Source organism: Oppia nitens, unplaced genomic scaffold, assembly GCF_028296485.1.
Source record: "Oppia nitens isolate AA-2021 unplaced genomic scaffold, nextdenovo-longstitch-racon4-pilon3 scaffold5_pilon_pilon_pilon, whole genome shotgun sequence".
Lineage (NCBI taxonomy): Eukaryota > Metazoa > Arthropoda > Arachnida > Sarcoptiformes > Oppiidae > Oppia > Oppia nitens.
The window spans coordinates 8,081-26,322 of record NW_026533243.1 but is presented as its reverse complement, the minus strand read 5'-3'; the positions used below and the strand labels follow the sequence as shown (position 1 = coordinate 26,322).

Sequence of the window (18,242 nt, the reverse complement as noted above, 5' to 3'; positions counted from 1 at the left end):
AATTTTTAAAAATTATTATATAAGTATTATATTAAATTTCATCAATAATATTATTTTTTATTTTAATGTAAGAAATTAAAAAAAGATATTTTTTATTTTAAAAAAATAAATTTTATTCTTATATATTATTTTAATATTATAGTTATGTTTATAGAAATGAAATTTTATTTAATATTTACATCTATTGTATTAACCAATTGTTTGTATTCACGTATCAAACACTACCCGTCGGTAACAGARGACAAKTGTGGTATCAATAGTCAGTCAATGTTGATGAGCGGACACTGTCTTAAGTGGTCATCAAATGTGACGACTAATGTTCAAAACGGACGGTTAGCTCAACCGTTTGAGTGGCCGTGGATTGCATTCATTTATTTTTACAAAACATTTTTGGGTTTAAGATATAAATATAATTGGTATTATTAGAAATTATTATAAAAATCATATTTAAACATAATATCAAAACTAATAACTATATTATTTATTTACGTTTAAATATTTAATTTTGCCGTTTTCCCTAATTCGTTAGAGTGGAAAAAATTTAAATTAAAAAATAAATAATAACAAACATCATAATATTTATTTAAAAAATTAAAATCAATTAAAATCAAATATATATATATATAGTACAGTATATATTACTAATGATAATTAAATAAAATTCAATTAGTTGTTTAATTAAGTTTAATTAGTAACTATAATTATCTAATAAAAAGTTTTATTTATTATTTAAGCTATTTGTATGATATCTATGCAATAAAATTATCCCAATAATTAAGGGTGACTCGGATGGGCCATTGGTTCAGTATGTAGTGGACAACAATCACAAAATGTCTGGTAGTGGTGGCAGTGGTGGTGGACGGGCAGTACTAATAGCTATACTAAGTGGTTCCAGTCCTAAGTTGTATACCTGTCAGTCCAAACATAGCGATACTATTTTGATATTTGTTCGCATATCTAAACACATCGATTGGATTATTAATACTGTGTCCGCAAAATAATATAAAATATAATATATTTTTCAAATAAACTGATTTTGAATATTAAGTAAACTTTTATTTTAGAAACAATTTTAAACTATTATGAAATTAAGAAGACTACTATTATTAATTTATTCAAATATATATATATCTTATTTATATATATATGTATAATTATATAACAATCATATTTAGTAATTTTTGATTTAAATTTGATTTTTTTTTAATTAATTAATAATATTATCGTTGTTGTTGTGATTAACCATTTCGTGATCGTTAGTCCACCTGTCCTGTAATGTCTGGCCATTAAACACACGAGTCATATGTAAGATAATAACAGCAAACATAATGATTGCAATCAATAATATAATTGCATACAATATATAAGTCACTTGATATTAATATTGAAATCATTTCAAGTTAATCAAATAATCAAAATTAATAATAATATTTATAAAAACATTTCAATTTGTAAAATATACTTTATATTTAGATTTTTTTTAGTAACATAATAGATATATTAATTTAAATATCAATTAATATTTTTTTTTAAATTTTATAAATTAAATTTATTTTGTATAAATAATTAATTTAGTTATGCATCTGAATTAATTATTTATATAAATTAATAAATGCTAAATTTATTAAAAATTTATCATTTATTATTAGCAGTCTCAGTAGATTTAAGTAATATTATATTATATAACTATTGTACTAATTTATTGAAACTATAAATTAAATATTAAATGTAAGTCGATTGACCTTGAATATTTTTCGAAAAATTCTATTTATTAAAAAAAACTGACCTAGCAACCCTAATAACAACAATTTTGTATAATGTATGTATTATAAATTAATTAAATAACTTAAAAATAAATAATAATTTATTTATGTTCATTTTTTAAAAATATATAATATAATTATTAATGCATTATTAAAAACTACCTATAAAAATATATTTAATTATATATATTAAACTGTATTTTTAAGTAGTATTAAAAACAATATTTTAATAAATTTTAATAAAAAATTTTCGATATTTTAAATATGTAATTAAATTGCATATCAACTTTATTATTAATATGAGATTATTAATAAATGTAAAGTAAGATTGAAATTTTTTAAAAACTTTTATATAGAAGTATTATATTAAATTACATCTAAAATATTAGTTTTTATTTTTATTATTTAATGTAAGAAATTTTAAAAATAGATATTTTTAATTTTTTAAAAAACAAAGTTTATTCTCATATATTATTTTAATATTATAGTTATGTTTATAGAAATGAAATTTTATTTAATATTTATATCTATTGTATTAACCAATTGTTTGCATTCACGTATCAAACACTACCCGTCGGTAACAGAGGACAAGTGTGGTATCAATCGTCAGTCATTGTTGATGAGCGGACACTGTCTTAAGTGGTCATCAAATGTTGGGACAAATGTTCAAAACGGACGGTTAGCTCAACCGTTTGAGTGGCCGTGGATTGCATTCATTGATATATACAAAACATTTTGGGGTTTCAGATATAATAGGTATTTGTAATTATTAATATACATTTAATTATATATACAATAATAATTATTTCATTTAAAATTATTTTCCAAATTTTGTAAATCTCTAAATTATTAAATAAAAATTATTATTATTATTATTAAACAATTATATGTTATATTTTAATTAAGTAAATGGTGTACTGGAGTTATATTGAATAGGAATTGGATTATAACAGCAGCACATTGTATATTGTAATTACATTTTAAATTTATAAATCATCAAACATTTTATTTAAAAATATACTTTTATTTTACTAATAATTTATTTATAAGATCCGATCACACAATAAGTGTAAGATTGGGTTATGACTACAGCCATGCAAGTCATGTATACGGTGTGGATAAGTATGTCATTCATCACAATTATACGCCAAATATGATTGGATTGAAGTATGGATATGATATCGTATTATTGAAATTGGATTCACAGATATTGACGACACAGTCGACGGGTGGGTATCCGACAGTTAATGCCATTTGTTTGCCCGACAGAGACATTGTTAACACCGATAAAGAGTTGGCAGTGTTTGCCGGTTTCGGTTATATTGACGATAATGTGATTAATTCGGGTCCACTCCGGACGGGTTGGCTTCAGATGACTGAATCGTTTAATAACTCGTTAGATAACTACAGTTATTTGATTTTAAGTAAAAGATATCCATTGATTGAGAGAACCGGTGGCTGTCAGGTAAGTAATCAAATATATTTTTAAATATTATTAGATAAAAATCCAATTTGATGTTTAATTAGGGTTAAATTATTTAGTATAATAATTTAATAAAAAGTTTTTTATTTTATTATTTAAGCTATTTATGTATAATATCTAAATTCACAAATTATTCAAATAATATACTATAGGGTGATTCTGGTGGACCATTGATTCAGTATGTAGTGGACAACAGCAGTCATAAAGGTAGTGGTGGTGATGGTGGTGGTGGTCGGGCAGTATTAATAGGTATACTAAGGAGTGGCAGACCTAAGTCGGTTAACTGTCAGTCCAAACATAGGGATACTATTTTAATATTTACTCGCATATCTAAATACATTGATTGGATTATTAATACTGTTTCCCTACAATAATATAAACTATGATATAATATAATTTTATTCCTAAACTAAATATTGAATATTAGTTTATAAAATTTATTTAATTGATATTTTTAAAATATTAAAAATTTTATATTTATTTCATTTTTAGAAGTTTCATTATAATAAAATAAAATTACAATTTATAAATAATTTATTATTAATTTTGATCTAAACATCTGATGATTGATCTAGACAAAATTTAGTCTAAAATAACTTAATTTATTTTATAATAAATTCAGTTATTAATTATTAACTAAATATTATTAAAAAAAATTATAAATGCATATACAATACATACTTTATATATATACTGTATATATATGTTTTGTATGCATGGTTTTTAGATATATAAGATAATAGATGCCATAAATTTCTGACATTTTGTTAAAAATATTTTTTATTTGCCTAACAATTTAATTTTTTTTAAAAGTAACTGTATTTATAAAAATAAAGCAATGGCAGAGTCAGGGCAGGCAATATCATCTGCATTCAAAATTTGATCTAGCATCTCTAATTATTTTTTTTCAAAAATAACWAACAATTTATTWATGTTTATTAAAAAAATCATTTACATTAAAATGCATTACAAATAAAATATAACTATAATTATTAAATATAAAAAATACATTAAGTTTTAATGTTATTAAATATCTAATCGAAATTTTAAACCAAATAAACTTTTAATTAATTGTATCTTAAGTGTTGTTATTGTTGTCATTGTTGTTGTGATTAACCATTTCGTGATATTACTAYTKATAAACATTTATTTAAGCATTTAATAAAAAAAAACAATATTAATGAATTTAATAACACATAACTTATAATGATTTCAATGACTATTTTAATAATAATATTTATAGAAACATTTCCATAAATGTATTGTTAAAATATTCAATTATAAAATAAATAAATAAATATAAGCAACAMATATAAATATTATTATGATATTTTAATATTTAATATTAGATAAAAATAAGATAATTAACAGTAGAATATAGATTATTAGTAACACTATTTATGTATTAATTTAAATATCAATTATTATTTATGTTTCAGTTATTTATCAGTTATTAAAAAATATTGTTAATTTTATAAAATAACTATTTTTATGCATTTATATTTTAGTTTGGTATTAATTTAGTTGTGCAGGACAGGACAGGACAGGACAGGACAGGACAGGACAGGACAGGACAGGACAGGACAGGACAGGACAGGACAGGACAGGACAGGACAGGACAGGACAGGACAGGACAGGACAGGACAGGACAGGACAGGACAGGACAGGACAGGACAGGACAGGACGGTAATCTTAAAATCTAATAATTTATTTGCTTATTTCGCAATATTATTAAGTTATTAATATTATACAAATTACACTTAAAATATAATACATTTTACTAAGTGTTAGATTTAATTAAAGTCATATCAAATTTATTATTACAATTATATAGTAAATTATAATAAATATAATGTAATTTTGAAATATAAAACTTTTATAAGTATAATATTAATTATTATAATAATAGTTAAATTTTTTATGTAAGAATTTTAAAAATTTATATTTAATAAAAAAAATAATAAACTTTATTCAAATAATATTTTATTGTAATATTATAGTTATCTAAAATGTTTAGTGAAATAACATTTTATATAATATTTTTATCAATTGTGTTAACTAATTGTTTGCACTCACGTATCAAACACTACCCGTCGGTAACAGAGGACAAGTGTGGTATCAATCGTCAGTCATTGTTGATGAGCGGACACTGTCTTAAGTGGTCATCAAATGTTGGGACAAATGTTCAAAACGGACGGTTAGCTCAACCGTTTGAGTGGCCGTGGATTGCATTCATTGATTTTTACAAAACATTTTTGGGTTTAAGATATAATTGGTATTTAGATTAGAAATTACTATAAAAATCATATTTAAACATATTATCAAAACTAATAACTTATAACTAGAATTCGGGAAACTTCCCAATGGAGTGAAGTTTCATAATATATTAAATATTTAATTTTTCATCCTCTAATCGGTTAAAGTGGGAAAAAAATTTAAATTATAAAATAAAAACTAACAAACAGTGTAATATTTATTTTAAAAATTAATATCAATTAAAAATTAAATATATATATATAGTATTTAGTAAAACTTTTCTACAATATAACTCAATATAAAATAAATATTTTATCCGTTATTTACTTATAATTAATATAATAAAATTAATTACTTATTGTTGTTGTTATTATTATTATTATAAAAAATTGTMTGTTATATATCCAAATTAAGGTATTGGTGTACTGGAGTTATTTTGAATAGCTATTGGATTATAACAGCAGCACATTGTATAAAGTAAATTGATTATTGTTTAAATTTTAAATGTTTATGAAATGTTTTCTCAAAAAATGATAATTTTATTTAACTATTAATTTATAAGATCTGATTACACACTAAGTGTAAAACTAGGTAATGAYTACAGCCATGCAAGTCATGTATACGGTGTGGATAAGTATATCATTCATCCAAATTATACGGCATATAATCATATCAGAGGATTCAAGTTAGGAYATGACATCGYATTATTGAAATTGGATTCACAGATATTGATGACACAGTCGACGGGTGGGTATCCGACAGTTAATGCCATTTGTTTGCCCGACAGAGACATTGTTAACACCGATAAAGAGTTGGCAGTGTTTGCCGGTTTCGGTGATATCGAAGATAATGTGATTAATTCGGGTCAACTCCGGACGGGTTGGTTTCAGATGCCTGAGTCGTCTAATAACTCGACAGATAACTACAGTTATTTGATTTTAAGTAAAAGATATCCATTAATTGAGGGAACCGGTGGCTGTCAGGTATCTAATAAAATATTACTAATGATAATTCAATAAAATTCATTTTAATTAAGTTTAAATTATTAGCTATAATAATTGAATATAATATTTTWTTATTATTATTATTTGATTGATAATATAAATTGCCAATTTATTAATATTTTATAAGTATAATATCTATATGACTATTCATAATTTATTCATAAAATAGGGTGATTCTGGTGGACCATTGGTTCAGTATGTAGTGGATGACGACAACAGTCATAAAAGTCTTAGCAATGTAATTGCGAGTAGTAATGGTGGTAGTGGTCGGGCCGTACTAATAGGTATACTAAGTGGTGCCAGTCCTAAGTTGCATACCTGTCAGTCCAAACATAGCGATACTATTTTGATATTTGTACGCATATCTAAACACATTGATTGGATTATTAATACTGTGTCCGCACAATAATATAAACTATCATATAATATAATTTTATCCTTTAAACTAAATATTTAATATTAGTTTATAAAATTTATTTAATTGATATTTGAAAAATATTTTTTAAAAAAATTATTTATTCCATATTTATATTAATATATATATATTAAAATTAAATTACAATTTATAAATAATTGCTAAAATTCTAATCAAAACTTTAAACAAAAAAATATTTTTAATTAATTATGTTTTAATTGTTGTTTTAATTATTATGTAATATAAATTATTTATTGAATTATACATTTACTGTATAATATATTTATAAGCTTGTTTGCAAAATTATTTTATAACTAATTACCATAAATCTTATTTATATAGATTTAAAATTATATAAGTAATCATATTAAATAAGTTTTGATAATAATTTTTTAAAAATTAATTAATAATATTATCGTTATTGTTGTTGTTGTTGTTGTTGTTGTTGTTGTTGTCATTGTTGTTGTGATTAACCATTTCGTGATCGTTAGTCCTCCTGTCCTGTAATGTCTGGCCATTAAACACACGCTTCATGTGTATGATAATTACAACACATATAATGATTGCAATCAATGATATAATTGCAAATATTATTGGTTTCAATAGCAACATTTCTGGTGATAATATTTGAGGATTTTTAGTCAAACCATCACTAATTATCTAACAGTAAATATAAATAACAAATATATCAAAAAATATTTTATACATTATATTAAGTTTACATTTATTACTTTAATATTATGTTCACATAAAAAATATGTTACATATAAAAACTAATTAAATAAATCAATGAAAACCAAATAATACCTGAGAGTAGTATTCGGTTGAATTCATTATAATTTGTAGATTAAATGCCAGATTAATAAAAATAATTACTATTATCTTAACAAATGAAAACTTTTATCAATACTGAAACTATTTAATAGTTTATAATATATTTAGTAATTTAAATACAATATATTAAAACTATTTAAATATAATGATTCATATTTTTGAATATAACAAAAACATCCCGTTTTCTAATAATTTTGTTTACCCTAAAGTTTTACATAATATTACAAATTAAAATTTTTAATAATTGTTTAATATTATCAAAATTCATTAATAGATATTTTTTTTAAAAAAACAAACAATACTATTAGTCATTTGATATTAATATTAAAAACATTTATTTAAGCTTTTAATCAAATAATCAAAATTAATTTTTATAAAAATAATACAATTTCCTCATGTATTTATAAAAACATTTACATTTGTAAAATATATTATATATTAAAAAAAATAATTATATTAAAAAACAGTTATTATTTCTCACTTACTCACTCACTCACTCACTCTCTATGACTGTTTTGTTATTTTTTTTAATTAATAAAAATTTATAATTATTTTGAGTCCTTTAATTGTTTGCATAATAAAAATAAACACCAAATGTATGACAATTACTAAATGTTTTCTGTTATATAAATGTCTAATTAATATTACAATCAATTTCTAATAATAGTTTAAATAATATTGTTATTAATAAAGTTATATAAAAATTAAATAAAGTTATTGTCTAATAGTTTGTTTTAAAATATCATATTTAAACAAATGTTATATTAAACTGTAAAATAATAAATATTTAATAAATATTAATAAAAGTTTTTCGATTTTTTAAATATGTAATTAAATTGTATATCAACTTTATTATTAATATGAGGAGATAATTAATAAATGTAATGTAAGATTGGACATTTTAAAAATTATTATTTAAGTATTATATTGAATTTTATCTAAAATATTTTTTTTTATTTAATAATTTAATATAAGAAATTAAAAAAACAGATATTTTTTATTAAATAAAATAAACTTATATTCTTATATATTATTTTAATATAATAGTTATGTTTATAGCAATAAAATTTTATATAATATTTTTATCAATTATATTGACTAATTGTTTGCACTCACGTATCAAACATTACCCGTCGGTAACAGAGGACAAATGTGGTATCAATAGTCAGTCACTGTTGATGAGCGGACAGTGTCTTAAGTGGTCATCAAATGAGACGACAAATGTTCAAAACGGACGGTTAGCTCAACCGGAAGAGTGGCCGTGGATTGCATTTATCGATGCATACAAAACATTTTGGGGGATTAGATATAAATGGTATATATAATTATTAACATATATTTACAATTATAGTTTATTACAAAAATTACAACCACCCCCCCCCCCAAAAAAAATTTAAATATTTTTAGTATCGAAATACAAATATTTAGCATAAAATTTTATTTAATAATATAAATATGAATTCAATATATATTTAATTAATACAATTTTGTTATAATATATGTTTTTTTAAATGTATTTCAATTGTATAGTAATTTAGATAATTTAGCCAAACTTTAATTATAATTAATATAATTGAAATTAAATACTAATTAAATACAATTACAATAATTAAGGTATTGGTGTACTGGAGTTATATTGAATAGCAATTGGATCATAACAGCAGCGCATTGTATATTGTAATATAACTTTTTTTTTAATTTAACAAATTTATGAATCAAAGATTTTTTTTTAAAAACAAAGTTTAATATTATTTAATTATTAATTTATAAGATCTGATTACACACTAAGTGTAAAACTAGGTTATGATTACAGTCATTCAAATCAAGTATACGGTGTGGATAAGTATATCATTCATCCAAATTATACGGCATATAATCATATCAGAGGATTCAAGTTAGGATATGACATCGTATTATTGAAATTGGATTCACAGATATTGATGACACAGTCGACGGGTGGGTATCCGACAGTTAATGCCATTTGTTTGCCCGACAGAGACATTGTTAACACCGATAAAGAGTTGGCAGTGTTTGCCGGTTTCGGTAATATCGAAGATAATGTGATTAATTCGGGTCCACTCCGGACGGGTTGGTTTCAGATGACTGAGTCGTCTAATAACTCGTCAGATAACTACAGTTATTTAATTTCAATTAAAAGATATCCTTTGATTGAGGGAACCGGTGGCTGTGAGGTATGTAATAAAATATTATTAATATTAATAAATTCATTTAGATTAACAATAATAATTTAATAAAAAAAATTTTTGTATTATTTAAGCTATTTGTATGATATCTATGCATTAAATTATTAAATAATTAAGGGTGACTCGGGTGGGCCATTGGTTCAGTATGTAGTGGACAACAATCACAAAATGTCGGGTAGTGATGGTAGTGGTGGTGGTGGTCGGGCAGTACTAATAGGTATACTATTGGGTATCAGTCCTAAGTTGGGTGTCTGTCAGTTGAGACATAGCGACAATATTTTGCTATTTCTTCGGTTGTCTAAACACATCGATTGGATTATCAATACTGTGTCCGCAAAATAATAAACTATAATTTAATCAAATAATTGTTAGAAAATTGGTTTTTAATATTAAATAAATAAATAAATATATATATGCATTCCTAACTATATAATTTTTATTATTTAGTTAATCAATAACAAATATTTAATATATATGATTAGCTAAATAATAAATATTAAATAGATATACAATTTATACATAATACTATTATATATATATATATATATATATATATAACTCTAATTTTATTTAATTTACTAATCTCCTGAAATGCATTTGTACATAAAATTATATATTTTTACATTAATTATTATAGATTTAATAAATTAACACAATTTTTTTGTTAAATTTTAAGGTAATTAACAGTAGAATATAGATTTTTTTAGTAACGTAATTGATATATTAATTTAAATAATAAATAGTATTTTTTAAATATATTTTTTTATACTTTTAAATATAAAAAATTAATTTAGTTGTCCATTTGAATTAGTGTTATTTAATATTAATAATGTTATGTAATATTAAAATCTAATAATTTATTTGCTTATTTCACAATATTAATAAGTTATTAATATTATACAAATTACACTTTTAAAATATAATACATTTTACTAAGTGTTAGATTTATTTAAATGCATATCAACTTTATTATTACAATGATATAGTAAATTATAATAATTATAATGTAATTTTTATATATAAAACTTATATTTAATTTTTTTAAAAATAACTGTATTTATAAAAATAAAACCATAACATAGTCAGGGCAGACAATATCATCTGCATTCAAAATTTGATCTAGCATCTCTAATTAATTTTTTTCAAAAATAACTAACAATTTATTTATGTTTATTTTAAAAAATCATTTAATGCTTTTTTTAAAAAATACAAAAATAAAAATTACAAATAAAGTATAGTTATAATTATTTATTATATAATAAATATAAAGTTTTAATGTTATTGAATATCTAATAAAAAGTTTAAATAAAAAAATATTTAAATTAATTGTATCTTAATTGCTGTTGTAGTTGTTGTTGTTATTGTTGTTGTGATTAACCATTTCGTGATCGTTAGTCCTCCTGTCCTGTAATGTCTGGCCATTAAACACACGTTTCAATTGTACGACAATAACAATACAAATAATGATTGCAATCAATGATATAATTATTAATATAATTGGTTTCAATAGAAGTATCTCCGGTGACATTGTATTTGGATTTTGAATTACTCCACCAAATAGCTATAGTTTATATATATATATATATTAATTAATTATTAGTTTTAATAATAAAATAAAATTAATTTTTTTAAAATAAATAGATAATGATACATTTATAATATTTTACATTATTTACTACAGTATATTAAATTTAAATTACTTTTATATATTATATTCATAAAAATATAAGTTACAATTTTAACTTACAAATAAAATCATTAAATAAATCAATAAAAAACAAATAATACCTGAGTGTAGTATTCGGTTGAATTCATATTAAAATTGTAGACTAATTGTCAATTTAAAAAAAATAATTACAGTTATCTTAACAAATAAAAACTTTTTTTCAATACTAAAACTATTTAATAGTTTCTAATAATGTTTATTAATTTATATCCAATACATATGAGAAAACTATTTAAATATTATGATTCATATTTTTTAATATAACCAAAACATCCCGTTTTCTAATAATTTTGTTTACCCTAAAGATTTATATTATATTTCATATTGAAATTTTTAATAATTGTTTAATATAATCAAAATTCATTAATTGATATTTTTTTTTAAAAAACACAAACAATACTATTAGTCGGTTGATATTACTACTGAAAACATTTATTTAAGCCTTTAATAAAAAAACAATATTAATGAATTTAATAAAACATAACTTATAATGATTTCAATGACTATTTTAATAATAATATTTATAGAAACATTTCCATTAGTAAAATATAATATATATTTCAAAAATAGTTATTACTCTCTCTCTCTCTCTCTCTTTCTTTCTCTCTCTCTCTCTATTTAATATTAGATAAAAATAAGATAATAAACAGTAGAATATAAATTATTTATATATTAATTTAAATATCAATAATAATTTTTATTAAAAAATATTATTAATTTTATAAATTTATTATTTTTATGCATTTATATTTTTTTAAAATTAATTTAGTAATGCATCTGAATTAATGTTCAATTTGTTAAAAGTTATGTTAACATTTAAAATATACAGTACAGGACAGGACAAGTAATCTTAAAATCTAATAATTTATATATAATTTATAATAATTGCTTTTAATAAGTTATTATATGTTAAACAAGTTACACTTAAAATATAATACATGTTACTTAGTGTTAGATTTAATTAAATGCATATTATTTCAATGATAAAGTAAATTATAATAATTATTAATATAATGTAATTTTGAAATATAAAACTTTATAAGTATTATATTAATTTTTATAATAATAGTTAAATTTTTTGTATAATAATTTGAAAAATATATAAATAATAAACTTTATTCAAATAATATTTTACTGTAATATTATAGTTATCTAATATGTTTCGTGAAATAAAATTTTATATAATATTTTTATCAATTATGTTAACTAATTGTTTGCATTCACGTATCAAACATAATTATAATAATAAGTAGTGTTAATTTTTATTTAATTAGTATTATTTACAACAACAATTTTACATTTATTGTTAATAAAAATATTAAATTTAAATATTTTTAACAATTAAAATGATATTATCTTTATTACTAAACTTTATTGTGTTAACTAATTGTTTGCACTCACGTATCAAACACTACCCGTCGGTAACAGAGGACAAGTGTGGTATCAATCGTCAGTCACTGTTGATGAGCGGACACTGTTTTAAGTGGTCATCAAATGTTGGGACAAATGTTCAAAACGGACGGTTAGCTCAACCGCTTGAGTGGCCGTGGATTGCATTCATTGATTTTTACAAAACATTTTTGGGTTTAAGATATAATTGGTATTTAGATTAGAAATTACTATAAAAATCATATTTAAATATAATATCAAAACTAATAACTTATAACTAGAATTCGGGAAACTTCCCAATGGAGTGAAGTTTCATAATATATTCAATATTTAATTTTTCATCCCCTAATCCGGAAAAAAATTAAATTATAAAATAAAAACTAACAAACATCATATAATTAATTTTAAAAATTAATATCTATTAAATATATTATATATAGAACTATATATATATAGTATTTAGTAAAACTTTTCGTCAATATCACTCAATATAAAATAGATATTTTATCCGTTATTTAGTTATAATTAATATAATAAAATTAATTACTTATTGTTAATATTATTATTATTATTATTATAAAAAATTGTCTGTTATATATCCAAATTAAGGTATTGGTGTACTGGAGTTATATTGAATAGCTATTGGATTATAACAGCAGCGCATTGTATAAAGTAAATTGATAATTGTTTATGAAATGTTTTCTCAAAAAAAATGATAATTTTATTTAACTATTAATTTATAAGATCTGATTACACACTAAGTGTAAAACTGGGTAATGACTACAGCCATGAAAGTCATGTATACGGTGTGGATATGTATGTCATTCATCCCAATTATACGGCATATAATCATATCAAAGGTTTTAACAAAGGATATGACATCGCATTATTGAAATTGGATTCACAGATATTGATGACACAGTCGACGGGTGGGTATCCGACAGTTAATGCCATTTGTTTGCCCGACAGAGACATTGTTAACACCGATAAAGAGTTGGCAGTGTTTGCCGGTTTCGGTGATATCGAAGATAATGTGATTAATTCGGGTCCACTCCGGACGGGTTGGCTTCAGATGACTGAGTCGTCTAAAAACTCGACAGATAACTACAGTTATTTGATTCTAAGTAAAAGATATCCATTGATTGAGGGAACCGGTGGCTGTCAGGTAAGTACTATAATACTATTAGATAAAAATTCAATTTGATGTTTAATTAAGTTTAAATTATTTACTCTAATAATTTAAATAAAAGTTTTATTTTTTGTTTAAGTTATTTATATAATATCTAAATTCACAAATTATTCAAATAATATACTATAGGGTGATTCTGGTGGACCATTGGTTCAGTATGTAATGGACAACAACAACAGTCATAAAGGTGTTATGACAAGTAGTGGTGGTAGTGGTGGTGGTGGTCGGGCAGTACTAATAGGTATAATAAGGAGTGTCTATCCTATGTCGACTACCTGTCAGTCCAAACATAGCGATGCTATTTCCATATTTGTTCGCATATCTAAACACATCGATTGGATTATCAATACTGTGTCCGCAAAATAATAGACTAAATATAGTCTAAAATAAATGAATTTATTTATAATAGGAATCTATTATTAGTTTTTTTGGATAAATCTCCTGAAATGAATTTGTCCTTTAATTTTATATTTTTACATTACAATTATTATAAATGTTAACAATTTAACATAAAAAAATTTTGATAAATAATAAACTTAATAAACTATAGAATTTAGATTTTTTATTAACATAATAAATTGATTTGTTAATTTAAATTTTTAAAAATTTTATTAAATATATTTTTATGCGTGTATTTAAACAGAGAAAAAATAATTTAATTTTCTAATATATCAGTATTGAAACAGTATTTAAAAATAAATTAATCATTAATTAGATTTAATTAAATATTAGTTGTCCTCTAATATTTTTTAAATATCCTTTTCATTAAAAAATTTGATCTAGCATCTCTAATTAATTTTTTTTCAAAAATAACTTATAATTTTTTAATGTTTATTAAAAAAATTCATTTATTGCATTTTTAAAACAAATAAAATATAATTATAATTATTAAATATAATACATTAAGTTTTATTGTTATTGAATATATAACCAAAACTTTAAATCATCAATATTTTAATTAACTGTATCTTAAATGTTGTTATTGTTGTTGTTGTTGTTGTTGTTGTGATTAACCATTTCGTGATCGTTAGTCCTGTCCTGTAATGTCTGGCCATTAAACACACGCTTCAATTGTACGACAATAACAATGCAAATAAAGATTTCAATCAATGATATAATTATTAATATAATTGGTTTCAATAGAAGTATCTCCGGTGTCATTGTTTGTGGATTTTGAAACACTCCTCTATCAATAACCTATAATATATATATATATATATATACAGTATATATGAATATATATATATTAATTAATTATTAATATGTAATTAATATTTTAATATTGAATGATATTTTTTAAATTGATAATACACTTATAATATTTAATAATATTTATTATATTAAGTTTATATTTTAAATTTATAAAAATATATATGTTAAATATAAAATCATTAAATAAATCAATAAAAAACAAATAATACCTGAGAGTAGTATTCGGTTGAATTCATTATAATTTGTAGATTAAATGCCAGATTAATAAAAAATAATTACTATTATCTTAACAAATGAAAACTTTTATCAATACTGAAACTATTTAATAGTTTATAATATATTTATTAATTTAAATACAATACATATGAGAAAACTATTTAAATACAATGATTCATATTTTTGAATATAACAAAAACATCCCGTTTTCTAATAATTTTGTTTACCCTAAAGTTTTATATTATATTTCAAATTGAAATATTTAATAATTGTTTAATATTATCAAAATTCATTAATTGATATTTTTTAAAATCACAAACAATACGATTATTCATTTGATATTAATATTGAAAACATTTATTTAAGCTTTTAATCAAATAATCAAAATTAATAATAATATTTATAAAAACATTTCCATTTGTAAAAATATACTATATATTTAAAAAAAATTAATTATATTAAAAAACAGTTATTATTTCTCACTCACTCACTCACTCATTCTCTCTATGACTGTTTGTTTGTTGTTTTTAAAAAAATTTTTGTTTAATAAAAATAAATCCAAATGTATGACAATTACTAAATGTTTTTTGTTATATAATATAAATGTCTAATTAATATTACAAACTATTTCTCATTTGACATAATATTTTGAAAGTTATTGTCTAATAGTTTGTTTTACAATATCCTATTTAAACAAATGTTATATTTTATTTCGTAAGTATTAAAAACAATATTTTAATTAATTTTTCTATTTTTTAAATATGTAATTAAATTGCATATCAACTTTATTATTAATATGAGATAATTTTTTAATATAATGTAAGATTGAAATTTTAAAAAAGTATTATATAAGTATTATATTAAATTTCATCTAAAATATTATTTTTTATTTAATAGTTTAATCTAAGAAATTCAAAAAACAGATATTTTTTATTTTATAAAATAAACTTATATTCTTATATATTATTTTAATATTAAAGATATGTTTATAGAAATAAAATTTTATATAATATTTTTATCAATTGTTTTAACTAATTGTTTGCATTCATGTATCAAACACTATCCGTCGGTAACAGAGGACAAGTGTGGTATCAATGATCAGTCACTGTTTATGAGCGGACACTGTCTTAAGTGGTCATCAAATGTGACGACTAGTGTTCAAAACGGACGGTTAGCTCAACCGTTTGAGTGGCCGTGGATTGCATTCATTGATATATACAAAACATTTTGGGGTTTCAAATATAATAGGTATTTGTAATTATTAATATACATTTGCAATAATGGTTTATTACTCACCCCCACTACAAAAAATATTGATGTTTTAATAATAAATTTCCCAAATAAAAAAAATATATTTTATTTTTTTCTACTCAACTCAACTACCAATTTTTAATTATAAAATAAAAAGTATACAAAACAAATATTTAGCATAAAAAATTTTTGAAATATCTATTTTTTTATTATTTTAAATAATATCAAATAATAGATTAACTGGTAGATTCCTACAAATAGTAAAATATAGAGTTTATAAAAACAAATCAAATAATTTTGACAAACTTTACTTATAATTAATATAATTAAATTTAAATAATTTTTTATTATTAAACGATTATGTGTTTTAATTAAGTAAATGGTGTACTGGAGTTATATTGAATAGCTATTGGATTATAACAGCAGCACATTGTGTATTGTAATGACGTTTTTAAAAATTTTACAAATTTATGAATCAAACATTTTAATTAAAAATATACTTTTATTTAACTAATAATTTATAATAAGATCCGATCACACAATAAGTGTAAGATTGGGTTATGACTACAGTCAAGCAAATCAAGTATACGGTGTGAATATGTTTGTCATTCAACCCAATTATACGACATTCAGTCATATCCCAGGTTTAAGGCAAGGATATGACATCGCATTATTGAAATTGGATTCACAGATATTGATGACACAGTCGACGGGTGGGTATCCGACAGTTAATGCCATTTGTTTGCCCGACAGAGACATTGTTAACACCGATAAAGAGTTGGCAGTGTTTGCCGGTTTCGGTGATACTGACGATAATGTAATTAATTTGGGTCCACTCAGGAAGGGTTGGTTTCTAATGACTGAATCATCTAATAACGCGTCAGATAACTACAGTTATTTGATTTTTAGTCAAAGATATCCATTATATGTGGGAACCGGTATCTGTAATGTAAGTAATAAACTATTAATTATAAAATAAATAAAATTCTATAAAATTATTCTTAATTAATATTATTAATATTATTAGAATTAATATATAAGAGTTGTTTAACAACTTATGGTTAACTTATTAATTTAATAATAATTCAATAAAAATGTTTTATTTATAATTTTAAATAATTTTTTTTTTAAATAAGTAATATATATTATATTCAAAAAAATAATAATAATAAATTATTCAAATAATATACTATAGGGTGATTCTGGTGGACCATTGGTTCAGTATGTAATGGACAACAATAATCATAAAAGTGTTAACAATGTTATGACGGGTAGTGGTAGTGGTAGTGATGGTGGTGGT

General features: G+C 21.6%; 3 protein-coding genes across 3 annotated transcripts; all 3 read left to right on the top strand.

Moving 5' to 3' along the window:
• The first annotated feature begins 830 nt into the window (after nt 1–830).
• LOC128961063 (uncharacterized) lies at nt 831–4,129 on the top strand. Its single transcript, XM_054307272.1, has 4 exons — nt 831–904; nt 2,814–3,228; nt 3,399–3,531; nt 4,083–4,129. Exons 1-4 carry the CDS (start codon nt 831–833, stop codon nt 4,127–4,129), a joined length of 669 nt encoding a protein of 222 aa, XP_054163247.1.
• A 1,967-nt stretch (nt 4,130–6,096) lies between these two features.
• LOC128961062 (plasminogen-like) lies at nt 6,097–6,915 on the top strand. Its single transcript, XM_054307271.1, has 3 exons — nt 6,097–6,119; nt 6,179–6,485; nt 6,676–6,915. Exons 1-3 carry the CDS (start codon nt 6,097–6,099, stop codon nt 6,913–6,915), a joined length of 570 nt encoding a protein of 189 aa, XP_054163246.1.
• Nucleotides 6,916–13,031: 6,116 nt separating this feature from the next.
• LOC128961061 (elastase-1-like) lies at nt 13,032–14,629 on the top strand. The gene is made up of 4 exons (XM_054307270.1): nt 13,032–13,285; nt 13,684–13,746; nt 13,819–14,239; nt 14,393–14,629. Exons 1-4 carry the CDS (start codon nt 13,032–13,034, stop codon nt 14,627–14,629), a joined length of 975 nt encoding a protein of 324 aa, XP_054163245.1.
• The last annotated feature ends 3,613 nt before the right edge of the window (nt 14,630–18,242 follow it).

Coding starts and splice junctions, on each gene's coding strand:
- LOC128961063 (XM_054307272.1), top strand. CDS start 831: ATGTCTGGTAGTGGTGGCAGTGGTGGTGGACGGGCAGTACTAATAGCT. Junction 905..2,813: donor AGTGGTTCCAGTCCTAAGTT/GTATACCTGTCA, acceptor TTTATTTATAAG/ATCCGATCACACAATAAGTG. Junction 3,532..4,082: donor CAGACCTAAGTCGGTTAACT/GTCAGTCCAAAC, acceptor ATAAAAATAAAG/CAATGGCAGAGTCAGGGCAG.
- LOC128961061 (XM_054307270.1), top strand. CDS start 13,032: ATGATATTATCTTTATTACTAAACTTTATTGTGTTAACTAATTGTTTG. Junction 13,747..13,818: donor ACAGCAGCGCATTGTATAAA/GTAAATTGATAA, acceptor TTAATTTATAAG/ATCTGATTACACACTAAGTG. Junction 14,240..14,392: donor AGGGAACCGGTGGCTGTCAG/GTAAGTACTATA, acceptor AATATACTATAG/GGTGATTCTGGTGGACCATT.